The following is a 16,598-nucleotide window of genomic DNA, read 5'->3' on the forward strand; positions in this document are numbered from 1 at the left end:
TTCTACAAGCATCTGACACCCATTGTATTTCCTTGATCTTAACCTTATTTTAGCAAGGCTGCCCTTGAGCAATAAGAGGGAAAATGTCTATACACTTTAAAGCAAGAACAAAGGAAGGTTCTTATTCATCAGAGGGATTCTATTAGCTGCTGTTGTTTTGTGGGTTTTTTCCCCCTTTGTGTGACATTGGTCCTGGATAATAATGAAAATATTACAGGATTATATTAGTTATCTAGAGAAGCTTCTAGTAACTCCTCCTTAAGCAATCACAATGTATTTATTGACTGTCTGGTGTTCATCAAACATCATAGGGTTTCAGTTAAACCATTTCCTATTCTTAACAACTCTGCAAAACAGAGTTGTATTATAAGTAACATAGGGTTATTGTTATTATAAGTAACATTGTAATTATAAATAACATAGTTTTGTGTGTGTGTGTTTTGTTTTGTGGGTCATATTGCTTGAACTCTGGGCCTGGGCACTGTCCATGAGCTCTTCAGCTCAAGGCAAGTACTCTACCACTTGAGCCACAGCACAATTCTGTTTTTCTGGTGGTTAATTGGAGATAAGAGTCTCATGGACTTTCCTGCCCCTGCTGGCTTTGAACCGTGATCCTCACATCTCAGCCTCCTCAGAAGCTAAGATTACAGGCGTGAGTCACTGGTGCCCAGCTCATGGGTTACATTTTAATCTTACTTCTCTAAATATTATGTTAAGTATACTGAACACACCTTTGTTCTGCTGAGTCTAAAGTCTTGCCTTTGCAGGTAGCTTACCCTCTCCCTTTGCTTTATTAGAACTTGGCCACACCCATTTATTTACTGATTTTCTAGGGTGGTTTTTCCACTATAAGGCAGAGACTAGATGGCCCACTGTGAGAGCCACCAAAAGCCCAGCTGTGAGATTGGGAAGATGGAATGCCTCCTCCCAACATGAACACTCAGATGACTGAGAGTTTTCTGAAAAGGTCAATCAGTACTGGCTTGAAAGAGAAGTCGGATTTCTATCCCAGGTGTAGACTAATTCCACATCAGACTTTCTGGGAACTTGGGAATAGATAGAAATCTATGCTAACTGTAAGTAATTTACTGCTTACACCTGCTTCTTAAGATAAAAATTATTTATCCCTTGAGTAAAGTTATAACACATGATTGGTGCTTATGACTTCCAGGAAATTGTGACTGCATATTTTACAAGGTATTTACTGAGGTACATTTACATAAATTTACCTTGTAAAATGGACCCAGGATATCTGGAGCTGGTGGAAGACTTCAGGCCCTAATGCCCCAAACCTCAGTTCCACAGTTTGGTGTACGTTATTGTCTTGTCCCTGGTTTCCCCAGGTTGCGACAACCGACAAAGTATAAAATATATATTTTGTCATCTCAAACATGAAGGAAAACTTCGATTCCTGTGCTATATCAATACTGATGGTGACCATGTCATTAGCAAATAGGAGAGTTTTCCTGGTGGCCTCCTGTAGGTATAAAAACCCGGTTCATCATCTGTCTGTCTGCTTCACTTTTTCATTTCATTTTATCTTGTAAATATCTTTTTCGTTTTATGGAGAGTAGTGGTTTTTACCCTGGAGTCTAAATACCAGTTAGTAATAGTTTGATTTATTTATTTAGAGAGTTCCAGGAGTCTTAGAATAGATTGTTTGAGATTCTAAATGATTTCACGAAAACATAAATTTTTCAGTAGTATCCTTTCTTGAGGGGAGAATGTAATTGTGCAATGTATAAACAAGGTTTCCTGTGACTCCAGGAGAAAAAATGGCCTTATATTAGCGTGATAGATTCTGGCAAAGATGAAATGAAGGAAACAGTAATACCAGCCAGGTATACCTCAGGCTTACTGGAGGTTTTCCTGAAGAAAATAGTTGTGAAGCAGCAATTTTCAAATGTCACTATACATAGAAACACATTGGGAAGCTTGGTATTTTTGTTGGTATTTTTAGTTTTTGTTGTGGTTTTGGTTTGTTTAATTTTTTGTGTTTTGCTAGTCCTGGGGCTTGAACTCTGGACCTAGGCAATTATCCCTGAGCTTTTGTGCTCAAGACTAGTGCTCTACCACTTGAGCCACAGCTCCACTTCCAGCTCTTTTTGTAGTTTACGGGAGATAAGAATCTCATGGACTTTCCAAACCTGGCTACCTTTGAACTGTGATTCTCAGATCTTATCCTCCTGAGTAGCTAGGATTAGAGGCCTGAGTGACTGGTGCCTGGCTGTTTTGGGTTTTTAAATGTAGAGATCTTGCTCCTCAGTCTTGGACTATAATAAATCTACAAAAGGACTGTGGGTCTCTTGGATGCTTATGAGAACAAGCTGGCAAGCTGAGTTGGATGATTGCATCATGGTTCTGTGCGGTGATTCTGAGTAGTCAGTTTATGAGTAGTCAGAATGTAATGATTCTGAGTAATCAGAACATAATATAACCATAAACTTTAAATGTTTAAGTATAAAAAATAAAATTATGGTACTTTAACTTATGTCTACCATTATTAATAATGACACTTACATTTTAGATTACAGAGTTCATTACACATCACATCTGATTTTTATGTTGGCCTCTTGAGATAGAATGGACAAGTGGTTATTTCTTTTTTTTTTTTTTTGGGTCCAGTCGTGGGGCCTGAACTCTGGGCCTGGGCGCTGTCCCTCAGCTCTTCAGCTCAAGGCTAGCACTCTACCACTTGAGCCACAGCGCCACTTCCGGCTTTTTTCTTATGTGGTGCTGAGGAATCGAACCCAGGGCCTCGAGCATGCAAGGCAAGTGTTCTACCACTGAGCCACCTTCCCAGCCTCAGTGGTTATTTCTTTATCAATGAGAATACTTAAAACTTAGAAAATAAGTGATTTTTTTCCTAGCATAGCATAGCTAATAAACAATGCATGTATATTAGCATAGAGCATTTTCTAATTCTAGGCCATCATTATTTCCTGTGTACCCTCATTGTTTTTCTGACACTTATTTTGCCTTTCAGAGAAACAAAGTCAATCTTCTAGGAAGGACAAGTAGTGTTGGCAGTTTTCTACCTTGGTAGTTTCTTATAGGCGACAATGTGGAGGCAATTGCAGATAGAAACTACTTGTCTTTATAGAACATTCTTAGTATAGAAGAAGAAACATCTCTCCTTTCTTTGACAGAAACTGTACAAGATAGGCCGAGAGATGCAAGAGAGGATCATGGACCTGCTTGTGGTGGTGGAGAATGAGGACTTAACTGTGGAGCTCATTCAAGTGAATGAAGATTTGAATAATGCCATCCTTGGGTATGAGAGGTGAGCCATTGGTTTGCTTTTTGATACATCTCAGACCTGACTTTCACTATCGTTCGCTTAACATTCCTATTGGAGGAAACATAAGGAAATACTCTAGATTCTTTTTACTTGACAGTTGTGGCATCTTTGGTGGGACAGTTTTCTCTTATATGGCCATGACTCAGTAGACATCATAGTGTTCCTCCTGGTTGAAGTGACTTTCTAGACACTGAAAGAGGCACCTTTCCTACTGAAAATTACTAGTAATATTTAGTACTCTCCCTAGATGGTTAACAGCAGATGAAGGTTGAGATCAGTCTGACAAACAAGAGAGTGGTGAGCAGGCCTAGATTCAAATCTAGCTATTGATTTCAGATAAACTCTCCTGTCTTTGGAGGGGCTGATTTTTTTTTAAAGGATGAAACTAGCCAGTGTATATTGGCACTCATTAAATTATCAAATATTTCAATTTCTTTTCTTTTTTTTTTTTTAACCAGTACGAGGGCAGCCCTGAACTTTAGCTTATTTTGCTCAAAGCTGGCACTCAAGCACTTGAGACACCATACCTCCACTTCCAATTGATCTGGGTGATTAATTAGAGAGAAGAGTGTCTTGGGCTTTCCTGTCCGGGCTGGCTTTGAGTTACAATCCTTTACATCTTAGGCTTACAGGCATGAATCACTGGCATCTACCCAGCTAAATACTGATTTCTTAACCTTTCAATTAGTATCCCAGTATAAAAATGACTTCTCTTCCACACACACTGGGAATGAATGAGCCAAGAAAACCAGTCAAATAAAAACCAGAAGTATAAAATGATAGTTTCTTTCCTTCACTATCTCATATTAACTGCTTCTCAGGGACAATAGTTGTTTGTAAGAAAAGATGACAGGGCCTGACTGATGTTGTGAGCTCCAGAACCATTTTTTTTTTCTTAGCAATGAACAGAATCACAATTCTTGCCCTTCATTTCCTCTGATATAAATCTTCGTAAGGAGGAGACGTATCCAAAGACATATTTTTCTGTCTAGTACTGCCTTCTGATTTTCATTTGGGAGAGCTCTGTTGTCACATAAGGCTACTGTCTAAAGGCCTCCTTAAGGAAAAATGTTGATGTCATCTAGAAGTTAGCAAAATCGTCCTCCTTTTGTGAATAGCTCATTCTGGTTCTACTTTGAACCTCACGTGTGCCAAAGAGAAGACAGCAAATGTGAGATAGAAGCACCTGCTTCCTGAGGTTCAGGGAGAAGTTCTCACCTCTAGAAGAGATACTAGTTTTGGTGTTTTCGTTTCCTGTGGGTGATGTATCAAATTTTGACAATCTTGATAACTCATTACAATAATTATTCAATACTATAGAATAATTCCTTACCATAGAATAATTCATGACAATAATTCGTTATCATAAAATATTAACTTAAATTCTCTAGGTCAGGAATCACAGATGAGTGAGTGTTACTAAGCTAAGTGCGAGTAAGGTAGGAGAAGGACACATGTACTTTTGGAAGCTCTGGAGATGCCATACCCTTATCTTTTACAATTTACAGAGTCTGCCTGCCTACTTTCCTTGGCGTAGGGAGGCTGAGGCAGAAAGATTGCAAGTTTGAGGCCAACCTGGGCCATAGAACAAGACTTTCAGTAAGCAAAATTCTCAGAGAAACAAAAATCTGCAAGAAAATATGCACACTAATTTCTGTTGATGGGATTCTTAGTTTTTCTCAAATACTGTCAGGACTGGTGGAGTGGCTCAAATAGTTGAAGTCCTACCTAACAAATGTAGGGTTCTGAGTTCAAAACCCCATTACTGCAAAAACAAATTAACAAATGAAAACCCTTTGTTTTTTGTTTCATAGTAGGCGAGGCTTGCTTTCACCACCCTGAAATATTTGTATTTCATATAAATACGAATATAGGTACTTGTACTAATGGTTAACTTTTGTAGCATCTTAAGTAGTTGCATTTTGCTATTCAAACAGGTTTACTCGAAACCAACAGAGGCTTTTGGAGCAAAGGGGGAACCAGAATGAAGCCACCCATGTAAGTGATTAGAAATGTCATAAACAGGGCTGGGAAGTTGGCTCAGTGGTAGAGCGCTTGCCTTGCATGCCTCAGGCCCTGGGTTCAATTCCTCAGCACCACATAAGCAAAAAGAAGAAAAGCCGGAAGTGGCGCTGTGGCTCAAGTGGTAGAGTGCTAGCTTTGAGCTGAAGAGCTGAGGGACAGCGCCCCTAGGCCCAGAGTTTAGGCCCCACGACTGGACCCCCCCCCCCTAAAAAAAAGAAATGTCATAAACAATTGAGTATTTTTACCCATGGTACAGTAAGAAGCAAGGCTTACCTACAAGATCTTTAAAAAGAGACACGCATTAACAAATTTCAGGAGGTTTGGGTGATACTGAATATTTATTTGCCTTAAATCAAAAGTCCTAAGAAGTATCCCAAATTAAGCAGGACCCCACGTGAATGGTGAGCTGTAAATCATACTCTTGTTATTCACCGAATGGAGTATTTTGGAATGCAATCCAAATAGGCTCCAGGGTAAAGTTTATGGGGAGAGGTACTGCCCTGGTAACTCTCATGCCTCATTGTTTTCTGAGTTCTGCTTTTGTCTGTTTTCTTTTCAGACTGCCAGTGAGCCTTCTGCTCCATCTTGTGATCTCTTGGACCTGAGTCCCAGCTCTTTCGTTCCTGCAGTCACTCAAGGAGAACTCAGCAACATGAATGCACAGTTTTCAAACTTAAGTAAATAAGCAGTGGGGACCTCTTCACACCATCAGAAGAGCTTGATAGGAATCAGTGCTCCAGTTCTTGGTGTCATGATTAACTGCCTCCAGAAAGGAAGTCATTTTGGGTATCAGAGAATTCTATCAGGAGATGTAATTACTTCCTGGAAAATGGCTGGGTCAGACCCTGTACAGGAATAGGATATGTTAGGGGAGGCCTTTGAAATTCATCCTACTGGTTTAAATTCTTCTGAAATGTACCTAGCGTACCCTGTAGAGGTTGTCCAGCTCATAGCCAATACTTTAGTCCCCCAGGGAATCACATACTCTTAACCTCTATGTTATCATCCTTGGGTTTCTCGGGTTTACAGCAGCATTAAGTAAGGGGCTGAATTGCACCGAGAGGAATTCAGGAATTATGAGTCATCATCCATGTGGGGGTGGAAAGGAGAGGGAAAATATAGAGGGAGTCAGAGAAGTAAAAGTTGAACAACCAGTTCTGCCACAATTAAGCACCTAACCTTTGAGACTCTCTTTTATAATGGTTTCCTACAGGGGCTGCTGTGAAAGTAAAGGAAATGATGTTTATACAACTTATTGTAGGCTTGGGGCCACCCATTTTATATAGTTATGTTGTTACCTTCTTCTGTCCTCGTTTCTAACAAGTTCCAAAATAAGGACAGTGAAAAAATGCTAAAATCTAGTTGTGGTTTTTCTCTTAGATTATCTGGCATTTCCAGAGCAAAAATACTCAGTGGCAATGAATTTGAGGTTTTCTTAGAGCTTTCTTCACTTCTAAAATATTGCCTGCTTGCTTATGTTAGCCAGCAAGATTTGTAGAGGGTCGTATTAGAGTGTTTTCTCTGGTAGGGATGGTGGTGGTGGTGGTGGTGGTGGTGGTATGTGTGTATGTGTGATTGGTTTTGTGTGTCTGTCCTGGGGCTTGAACTCAGGGCATGGGTGCTGTCCCTGAGCTTTTTTGCTCAAGGCTAGCACTCTCCCACTTGAGCCACAGCTCCATGTCCAGTGTTTTTTATTTTTTGTTTTGTTTTGTGCTTAAGTTGGAGATAAGAGACGGACTTCCTTCCCTGGCTAGTTTCCAACCTCCATCCTCAGATCTCAGCCTTTTGAGTAGGTAGGGTTACAGCCATGAGCCAGCAGCACCAGTTTCTTGTTTATTTTTTAATCAGAAATTTTTAAGAATTATTCTGTTTCAAGTACCTCATTTGATATTATGGGAAGTTAAAAGGTTAGACATTAGAGTAGAGCTCTGTATAATCTTTTACTTTTTGTGCTGAATAGGACAAGAGATGAGATTTTTAAAAGTCCAACAAAATAATATATGTTCCCTTTACAATAATCTCTTTTCATTGCAGCAAATAGCTCTTGTCTTTCTGTCTTATTTCTATTTCTCTCTCCCCTGATAAATGATACACTTTAATCTCCTTTAGGGAAAATCCTATGATTATATGATAGTGGCAGGAAATATCCAAATTAATCTATATTTGTTTGTTTTCTGTGGAAAATATTTTAAGGCCATACAACTCCATTTTCTGTTCTAGGTTTCAGTGCTCCAAATCCTGTAGTAACAAACAACTTGAGCCCCAGTCTTTATCCACAAATGGATTTGTTAGCTTCAGAAAATACAGAAATATCCCCGTAAGTACATCACTAATACTACAGAACAAAACCAATAGCATCTGGTTCTTTGTACTTAATACTACATGGTGGACATCAGAGCAAACAGTATAGACTATAGAGTCAGACAGATCTTGGAATCAGTCCTGCTTCTCACTAGCTATAAGACCTATGATTGGATTTGAGCCACTGTGAACCTTCATTTATTTCCCTTCTAAGAATACTTCCCAGGAGTCTTACAACTATGTATGAGAAACAATGTATGGAAAATTCCTAACATAACCATTATCATGTTACACAAGAGATGGTAATAAGTTATCTCTGTTATTTCTTAGTGGTAACAGGAGATGGAGGAAAACAAATATAAAGACCAAGGAAGAGAAAGAGATAAGGTTTAAAATTGTTAAGAGTAAAGCCACATGAAATGCCTAGCACATAATAAGTGCTATGTAATTTTTACGATCTTGTAATCTTTCCCAAAGTTCTTGCTTCAGTGTTACAATCATTTCATTTGTGTAATGCAAGAGATTGAGACTTACAGTGAATATAACTTGCCAATATGCATGTGCTAAACAGCAAGTTTCAACTAATAGATCACTGGCAAAGACATAATAATCCATAAATAAGTGAAATGATATAGTTAGAGAAATGTAAGTTTAAGGCATTTTGTTCCTACCTTTCATATTGACCAAAGCCCAAATGTTTGGTAATAGATCTCATTAGCTATGAAAAGACAAAAAGTATCACAAAATTATGTGGGTTTTTGTTTTGTTTTGTTTTTTGTCAATCTAGGGGTTTGAACTCAGGGCCTGGGCACTGTCCTTGAGTTCTTTTGCCCAGTGTTTATGCTCCATCACTTTGAATCACAACTCCATTTCTGGTCTTCTGGTGGTTAGAGATAAGAATCTCACTGACTTTCTTACCTCGGATGACTTCAAACTTCGATCTCAGCCTCCTGAGTAGCTAGGATTACAGACATAAGCCACAAGTGCTTAGGATTAAATTATGTATTTGTGTGTTTTGTTTTTTTTGTTGGTCATGGAGGTTGAACTCTGGGCCTGGGCACTGTCCTTCAGCTCTTCAGCTCAAGGTGAGTGGTGCTGAGGAGTCAAACACAGGGCCTCATGCATGTGAGGCAAGCAATCTACCATTGAGCCACCTTCCCAGCCCAAAATTATCTATTTTTTACAAGGTGCAAATGACGATAGTTACCTTTAAAGCTGGAGTCTGATTTCAAACAATTTATGCTCATTTATTACACAATTAGATATGACAAATTTATGGTTTACAGTATTTTAGGGAACAGCAAATTAATAAGTACTGACTAGTAAAGTACTGACTGGTAAAATAGTTTTATAGTATTGCAGAATTAGAGGAGAAAGTCAGCCCTCTGTTAATCACAAATATTTGTACTACTAATTGGGCGGAAAGATGCAGAGCAGCACATGTATGGTATATAACATTTGTGTATTTATCAATTTTCATAAAAAAATAAAGGTAGGATGCAGAAAAATCCAAAAAGAGTAGTAGTGACTTAAGTTTAGGGAGATGCAGAATAAAAAGAGCAAAAAATAAACAGAATTTGAATTTGTCTTATAAAAAGACAATATTTTTAATTTCTTTTAAATGTTAGGTATGTAAGTTAATTGGTAATACATTTCCACCAGCCAGATGTCAAACCAATGTAATGGCTATACACACACCTACACATATATATGATATATAATATATATAAATAAAATGTTATATGTCATATATATAAAGTTATATATATAATTCCTTCCTTCCCTACCTTCCTCCTCTCTTCCTTCCCTTTTCTTCTCCCTCCCTCCTTGACATCCTTCTTCACTTCCTTCTTCCTTCCCTTTTTCTATTATACTAGTCATTTGTAGTCACATCTGCCAATCCCAGCCTCATGCACCAGCAATCACTAATCTGTATGGTTAGCCTTCAAGTATAGCATCTAAATAGAACCACATAATACTTAAACTTTCTAGAAGAGATTGTCTAAAATTGGTGTTTGTTTATCATGTATTTTGAAGCTCTTATCATTGAATGACTGTACATTTAGGAATGTTCATCTTTTTGGTGGCTTGACAATTATTATCTAATATCCTTTATCTCCTTTTTTTTTTTTTTTCCGGTCATGAGGCTTGTAGTCTGGGCCTGGGTGCTGTCCCTCAGCTCTTCAGCTCAAGGCTAGCGCTCTACCATTTGAGCCACAGCACCACTTCCAGTTTTCTGAGTGGTTTATTGGAGATAAGATTCTCATGGACTTTCCTGCCTGGGCTGGCTTTGAACCACGATCCTCAGATCTCAGCCTCCTGAATAGCTAGGATTATAGGCGTGAGCCACCGGCACCCAGCTTCCCATAATTTTCTTTGCCCTGATATTTGCTTTGTAATAATATGCTTACTCTAGTTTCCTTTCTATCAGTGTTTGAGTGATATCTTTCCCCATCTTTTTCTTAACTATTTCAAAGTATTTGTCATTTCTTGGAAGTAGCATATTGAGTAATTCACTTTTTATGTACCTTCATAATTCCTGGTTTGGAGATTGATCTGTTTATACTCTTTATATTTAATAAATTTTGCACTGTCTACATTGCATAATTTACTATTCTTCCCTTTTCTTCAGATCACTTACGCCTTTTTTCAGATTATTAGAATGTTTTCAGAATTCCAGTTTAGTTCATCTAGTATGGCTTTGGTTGTACCTTTTATGGCATGTATATTTATACGTGTATATAGAAAGATTAAAGGCATGGCTTTTGAGATTGCAGTATACTTAATTTTCCAGCCTTTGTAATCGCCATTAAACCACTTGAAATGAAATGTTTTATATATATGTTTTATATATATATATATAAATTATATAGTCTCCTTTTATTTTGGTTATCTTACATATTTCTATTGAAAATCTCCCAATAGACCATATTTTAATTTTTGCTTGCACCTTTCAATTATAAGAACTCAAGAGAAAAGGTCTTATATTTATCCAGTATTTACTATTTCTGCTGCCCTTCTCTTCTGGTTTGATTTACCTTCTCGCTGAAGTTTTTTTGTTGTTTTTTTTTTTTTTTTTTTAATTCCTTTAACAGTTCTATCAGCAGTTCTATTTAACTAGTTTATCTTTGTTCCTGAAGGGCAGTTTCAGTAGAGCATAGAATTCTAGGTCTGCAGTTGTTTGTTTTTGCAGCTTCAAAAGGTTGTTCCACTCATATGTTTCTAATATTTTAATAGCCTAGTTTCTAAGAAGACATCTACATTGACTTGAAGCATTATTCTTCTGATAGATAATGTGTTGCCTTTTCTGGCTGCTGTAAATACTGCTTTGATCTCTAATTTTGAGTTGTTGGTGATGTCTGGGCATGATGTCTTTTGGTTTATTTATTTGGGCTTGGCTGAGTGTATTAGTTTCCTAAGTTCTGCCATAGGAAATTACTGAAAATTAGGTGGTTTAAACCACAGATATTTATTCTCAATGTTCTGGAGGCAAGAAGTCTGAGAATCTCTTCTCTTCCTATTCCAGTATCTGGTAACGTGGCACTCCTTGGCTTCCTTGACCCCATCTCTAGCTTCTGTGTCTGTATTATCCAGGTGGCCTTCTCTGTGTCTCCAACCTCATTGCATGTGTAGCCCTACAATAGAAAACAATGTAATATCCTCATCTCAAGATTCCTAATGCTATCTGTGGAAATGGTTTTTTGTTGTTTTCTTTTTCCAAATAAGGCCACACAGTTTTCAGATTATGACTTGGACAATCTTGAACCTTGGGGACAGCAGGGGCTAGGATTTAATCCAGAAACAGAACTTGAATAGATAGATAGATAGATAGATAGATAGATAGATAGATAGATAGATAGATAGATAGATAGATAGATAGATAGATAAAATGATATATATATGTGTGTTTATGACTTTCACTAAATTATGAAATTTTCAATCTTTCTTTTCTTTTTGAAAGCTAGTACTGGGGTTTGAACTTAGGGTCACACACTTGGTAGGTTTGCTTGATAGGATGGTGTTCTGCCTCCAGCCGTGTTTTTCCATGGTTATTTTGGTAATAGAGTCTCTTGGACTTTTCTGTCTAAGACTGACTTTCAACTGCGAGATTCTCCAGATCTCTGTCTCTTAAAGTAGTTAAGATTACAGGCTTGAAACACTGGCACCCAGTGGGCCTTTATTTCTTTCAGTTTTTTGGGTTTTTTTTCCCAGCACTACGTACTGTCTGCTTTCTGCTAGGGCTCTAATGACACATTGTTAGATCTGTGTTACCTCAGATATGAGTTAAGCTTGTTAATTTCTTTATTCACTTTTTTTCCCCTCTTTGTTCAGATTGAATAATTTCTCTGAGCTGGTTCAAGTTCACTATTTTTGTTTTCTGTCCTCATTTTGCTGGGGAGCTTTATCTGTAAGATTGAAACAATTTCAGTTGTCTTTTTTTTAAGCATATATTAATTACAAAAAGGAATTTCATTGTGATATTACCGTACATGTTTTTTGCTTTTAAAATTTCCACTTTTTTATATTGGCTGTTTCTTTGCTAAAACCTTTTTTTTTGTTTTTGGAAATTGTTCCTTAGAGCATCTGTACAATAGCTGAAATTTCTGTGAGATAATTCCAACATCTGTGTTCTCTTGACATCCATTTATATTGTCTTCTTAATTGCACTAAAATTTTTCTGGTTTTTTTTTTGTATGTCTGGTAATCTTGAATTCTTTCTTGGGCATTTTTAATATTTACTATGAGATTCTTAATCTTTATTTAATATGTCCAGAGTGGTGTTGATGTTTTGATTTTAGTAATCAAACAACTTGGTTAGATTAATGTGACTGTTTCACTCCGCCTCTGTATGTTGTGGCTTCGAAGTCAGCTACAATTTTAAAGTCTGTGCAATGCTGTTTGAATCTACTTGCATCAACCAGTGAATACAACAGATCAAGCCCAGGATTTCATAAACAACTTTATGACTCTTTCCCTCCCTCCCTGACTTCTTCTATTGCTGTGATTTCTCTGACACTTAACTGATATCCTGTAACTCCTCTGCTCTGTTCTCCAGTCATGAAGGAGGCTCATTAATTAGCCAATTATACCATACATTCCTCTATTGTGATGTGCTTGTGGCCAATTGGCAAGGCAAAAAGAAAGAAATAACAGTTCTCCCAGCCCTTTAAGATTGTGCAGCTCTAGTAACTGGAAAGGAAAATTTTCCTGTTGTCTGTTGTCACTGCAGCCATATAAAGGTTACCTGTGGCTTAAGATATGAGGACAGATGTGAAGGCATAGCTAGGGATTTCCACACATTCCTCTTTTGTGCTCCTTGTGGGAAAATGACAGTGCTTCTCTTGGAGCTCTGCCATCACTGATGGCTGTATTTGGGGCTCAGGTCACATTGTGTTCAAATAAGGGAATAAAAAAGAGGGGGGGGGGGGAGAGAGAAAGTGGGGAAAGAAAAAGTGGAAAGGGGAGAAGAAAGAGGAGACAGAGGAGACGGAGGGGAGAGAGAGACAGAGAGAATTCATCTTTCTCGAAATAGGCTGTTGGTATTTTCACTGTCCTTAAATGCTTACTTCATATATTCAGAGGAAAAAAAGATGATAACCTGTTTATTAGTCCACCTTACCCAGCACTGGACTCCTCCCACCTTCCTTTGTAACCTCTACTCTCTTCTACAAAGTGATGTGGCTTTAGCTACTCTGGTGGAAAGACTAAGGCTCTGTTCATACTACTGTACCATTCACACCTCAGGGTCTCAGGACTACCACTGTCAAAGGATAGTGCTTTATAACTTTGCTCTCCCTGATATATGGGCTTCATAATCTGAAGGGCTTGTAACCAGAAGATAATGTTAGAAGTATTATTTTTTATTCAGCATTACTTTTATATTTTTATTGAAGATGCGGGATCGGTTTTTAGACTAGGAAAATCATCTTACATTTTGCATTTGTGTTCTCACTGTAGGATAATCATGCTGTGTTATCACACTATCCTAGGTTTGCCCAAAGGACCAGCCAAAATCTCACCTCAAGTCACACATACGATAATGTAAGTAACACAACCCTCTTCTGGCTCTTAGATTATCATGGCCCCAAAGCAGTGGTTATTTTTTTTCTCATGTTTTCCTGAGCATTTGTTTAGACTCTGTTGATGAGGCCCTAGTTTAGAACTTTATTTCCTTTTTAATCTTTCTAACATGGACAAGTTGAGTGATACTTCTGTTAGAAAAGATAGTTCAAAACCATGATATCTACGCTGGAGATATAGCTAGATGGTAGAGGCAGAGCAGTATTTGTGTAGGATGCACAAGGCTACAGGTTTCATTCCAAGCATCACAAAAACAAAAGCAAGTTGCAGTCCTTAGTCTTTGTTTTACCTATGTATAAAATGAACCACTTGCAGGGCACTGGTGGCTCACGTCTTTAATCCTAGCTATTCAGGAGGCTGAGATCTGAGGATCGTGGTTCAAAGCCAGCCCGGGTAGGAAAGTTCATGAGACTCTTATATCCAACAAACCACTCAGAAAACCAGAAGTGGCACTGTGGCTCAAGTGGCCGAGCGCTAGCCTTGAGCTGAAGAGCTGAGGGACAGGGCCCATGCCCAGAGTTCAAGCCCCATGACCGACAAAAAAACAAAACACTTCCCTTCCCTCACATGGCTGGCAGATAGTATTGTTAGTTCTTCTCTTGCCCATTTTTATGCCTTCACTGCCTTTTTTTGCTAGCCCTTCTCTTCTCCTAACCTTTCAGTGTTGGAAACTCAGGGATCAGGCTTTAGATTTCTCTATATTGACATTTACTCCTCTGTGGTCTTCTGGTTTGATGTGCTGAAATAACCAAGGTCATGTCTACCGACAAGTTCACGTCTCTAGACCAGATCTTCTCCCTAAACTCAGAACTCATATCCACTTTTTTGTTGTGTTTGTGTTTTGTTTTTGGTGCCAGTCCTGGGGCCTGAACTCAAGGTGTGGGCACTGTCCCTGAGCTTTTTTTTCTCTCTCTCTCTCTCTCAAGGCTAGTGTTCTACCACTTGAGCCATAGCACCACTTTCAGACTTTTGGTAGTTAATTGGAGAGATAAGAGTCTCAGGAACTTTCCTGCCCAGGCTGAGTTGGAATCACAATCCTCAGATCTCAGTCTCCTGAGTGGCTAGGATACAGAGATGAGCTACCTGCGCCCAGCTCAGTGGGCTCTTTTTTCAGACTCTCTCTTTCACTTCACTTTCCCACTCAGATGGAAAGTGCTTGACCTCCACCTGTTACGTTACATTCAAAGGTATGTGGGATCCAATGGTATTTCACCACCTCCACTTCTCCATCAGTATACTACAGTGGCCTACTGGGCGTTGCTCTATATCAGCCGGTACCTTATGCCCTTCTTTGCACTCCCATCCTATCTCACTATTTCTAGTCCTAGAAATCATAGCAAGGTTTTTAAAAAGTCAAGTCGTTGTCACAGATCTACTTAGCACCCATCTCTCCATTTTCTTCCTGTTTCATTAAGTAAAAACTTGAGATGCTGATCTGACCTTGTGTGTGGGTACTTCTGTAGTGTTGTTACCTTTTGCCTCTTTGCTCCAGTCATGACTTCACTCTGTTCCAACCATGCTGGCCACCTCGACTTCAGACCCTGTACACTAGTGTCCTTCCAGATAATCAGAAGGCCCATGTCAGCAGGGTCCTGCGTAAATATCCACAGTGGTTACACATCAGTGTCTATCAGTGCACAATCGCACCTCATTACCTTCTATGTCTTACTGTAGCATATGCCATCTGACACTGACCTGCATTTGCTGATTGCAGCCTGAATGCAGGAGCTTTGACTGTCCTATTTATTACTTCAGTGATAGTGTCTATAAGCTAGGTATCCAGAACTTGTGGAAAAAAAGAAGTATAGTAAGGAATATTTCTAATCACTTAAAATTTGGATTTTTTTTTTTGTACTGGTTCTATGGCTTGAACTCAGAGCACAGGGCTAGCTCTTATTAGCTTTTTTCCCTAAAGGATGGTAGTCTACCACCTAAGCCACTGCTCTAATTCTGGCTTTTGGGTAGTTAACTAGAGGTAAGAGTCTCATGGACTTTTCTGCCCATGCTGGCTCAAACTGTGAGCCCCAGATCTCAGCCTTCTGAATAGCCATGATTACAGGTGTGAGCCACTGGTACCTGGATAAATATTAAATCATCTTTTTGTTTTGATATCATTTTGTACCTTTCTGCAGCTTAAGATGTTTATTTTTTTTCCTGTTGGAGGTTCAGAGTGAAACAACTAAGAGCAACATTAAAAAATATATGTTTTACATTTTAAATGGGAAATGGGCATGAAATCAGACAGAAATGTAGTACATTTTCCAAGTAGTTTTTACTTAAAAACTAAAGTAATGTGAGGCCCCAGTGGGCTCATGCCTGTAATCCTAATTACTCAGGGGTCTGAGGTCTAAGGATCACAGTTCAAAGCTAGCCCAGGCAGGAAATTCCATAGACTCTTATCAAAGAATAAGCCAGAAGAAAAGATCAAAAGCTATTATGTATGACCATGTAAGATGATGCTAAGCGAAATGAATTCCAAGATAAGGACACAAGAGGTTTTGTCTTTCTTGTTGTAGTTTTTAATGTACTTACAATGTACTGTGTGGGTTTTTTGTTTCTTTTGTATGTTCTTCCCCTTATGTATAACCCATTTTCACTGCATTTGATTGAGGTGTCCTGCATCTTGCATATACATTTTTCTAATTTGGGAAGGGGAAGGGAAATAACAAAATGCTGAAATAAGGATACAGGTTGACCCATTGTAGCAATGAGATATACAAGATACCATGTTGAAAACGAATTTAACAACTTTGGGGAGAGGGAGGAGTTGGGGAGGTGGGGAGGGAAGGGATGGTAGGGGAAAAACAAAGGAGGGGGTAACAATGCTTGATAGGAATGTACTCATTACTTTCCTCATTAACTGAAACCCCTTGTATAGTAGCTTTACAAT

At 38.5% G+C, this 16,598-nt stretch overlaps 1 protein-coding gene across 5 annotated transcripts in view; it reads left to right on the forward strand.

The window, feature by feature from the left end:
• The window catches only part of Tom1l1 (target of myb1 like 1 membrane trafficking protein), a 42,370-nt gene that overhangs the window by 21,331 nt on the left and 4,441 nt on the right, over positions 1–16,598 (forward strand). For 4 of the 5 annotated variants that reach the window (XM_042672179.1, XM_042672183.1, XM_042672185.1 and 1 more), the window contains exons 8-12: positions 3,150–3,283; positions 5,239–5,299; positions 5,886–6,003; positions 7,547–7,643; positions 13,618–13,669. In XM_042672179.1, coding sequence (XP_042528113.1) covers positions 3,150–3,283; positions 5,239–5,299; positions 5,886–6,003; positions 7,547–7,643; positions 13,618–13,669 — 462 coding nt within the window. Of the gene's footprint in view, positions 1–3,149; positions 3,284–5,238; positions 5,300–5,885; positions 6,004–7,546; positions 7,644–13,585; positions 13,670–16,598 lie in introns of all 5 variants that reach the window. The other variant, XM_042672195.1, reaches the window with a different exon arrangement.

The sequence above is a fragment of the Dipodomys spectabilis genome, unplaced genomic scaffold, assembly GCF_019054845.1.
Source record: "Dipodomys spectabilis isolate Male_0828 unplaced genomic scaffold, ASM1905484v1 ptg000018l, whole genome shotgun sequence".
NCBI classification, from domain to species: Eukaryota; Metazoa; Chordata; class Mammalia; order Rodentia; family Heteromyidae; genus Dipodomys; species Dipodomys spectabilis.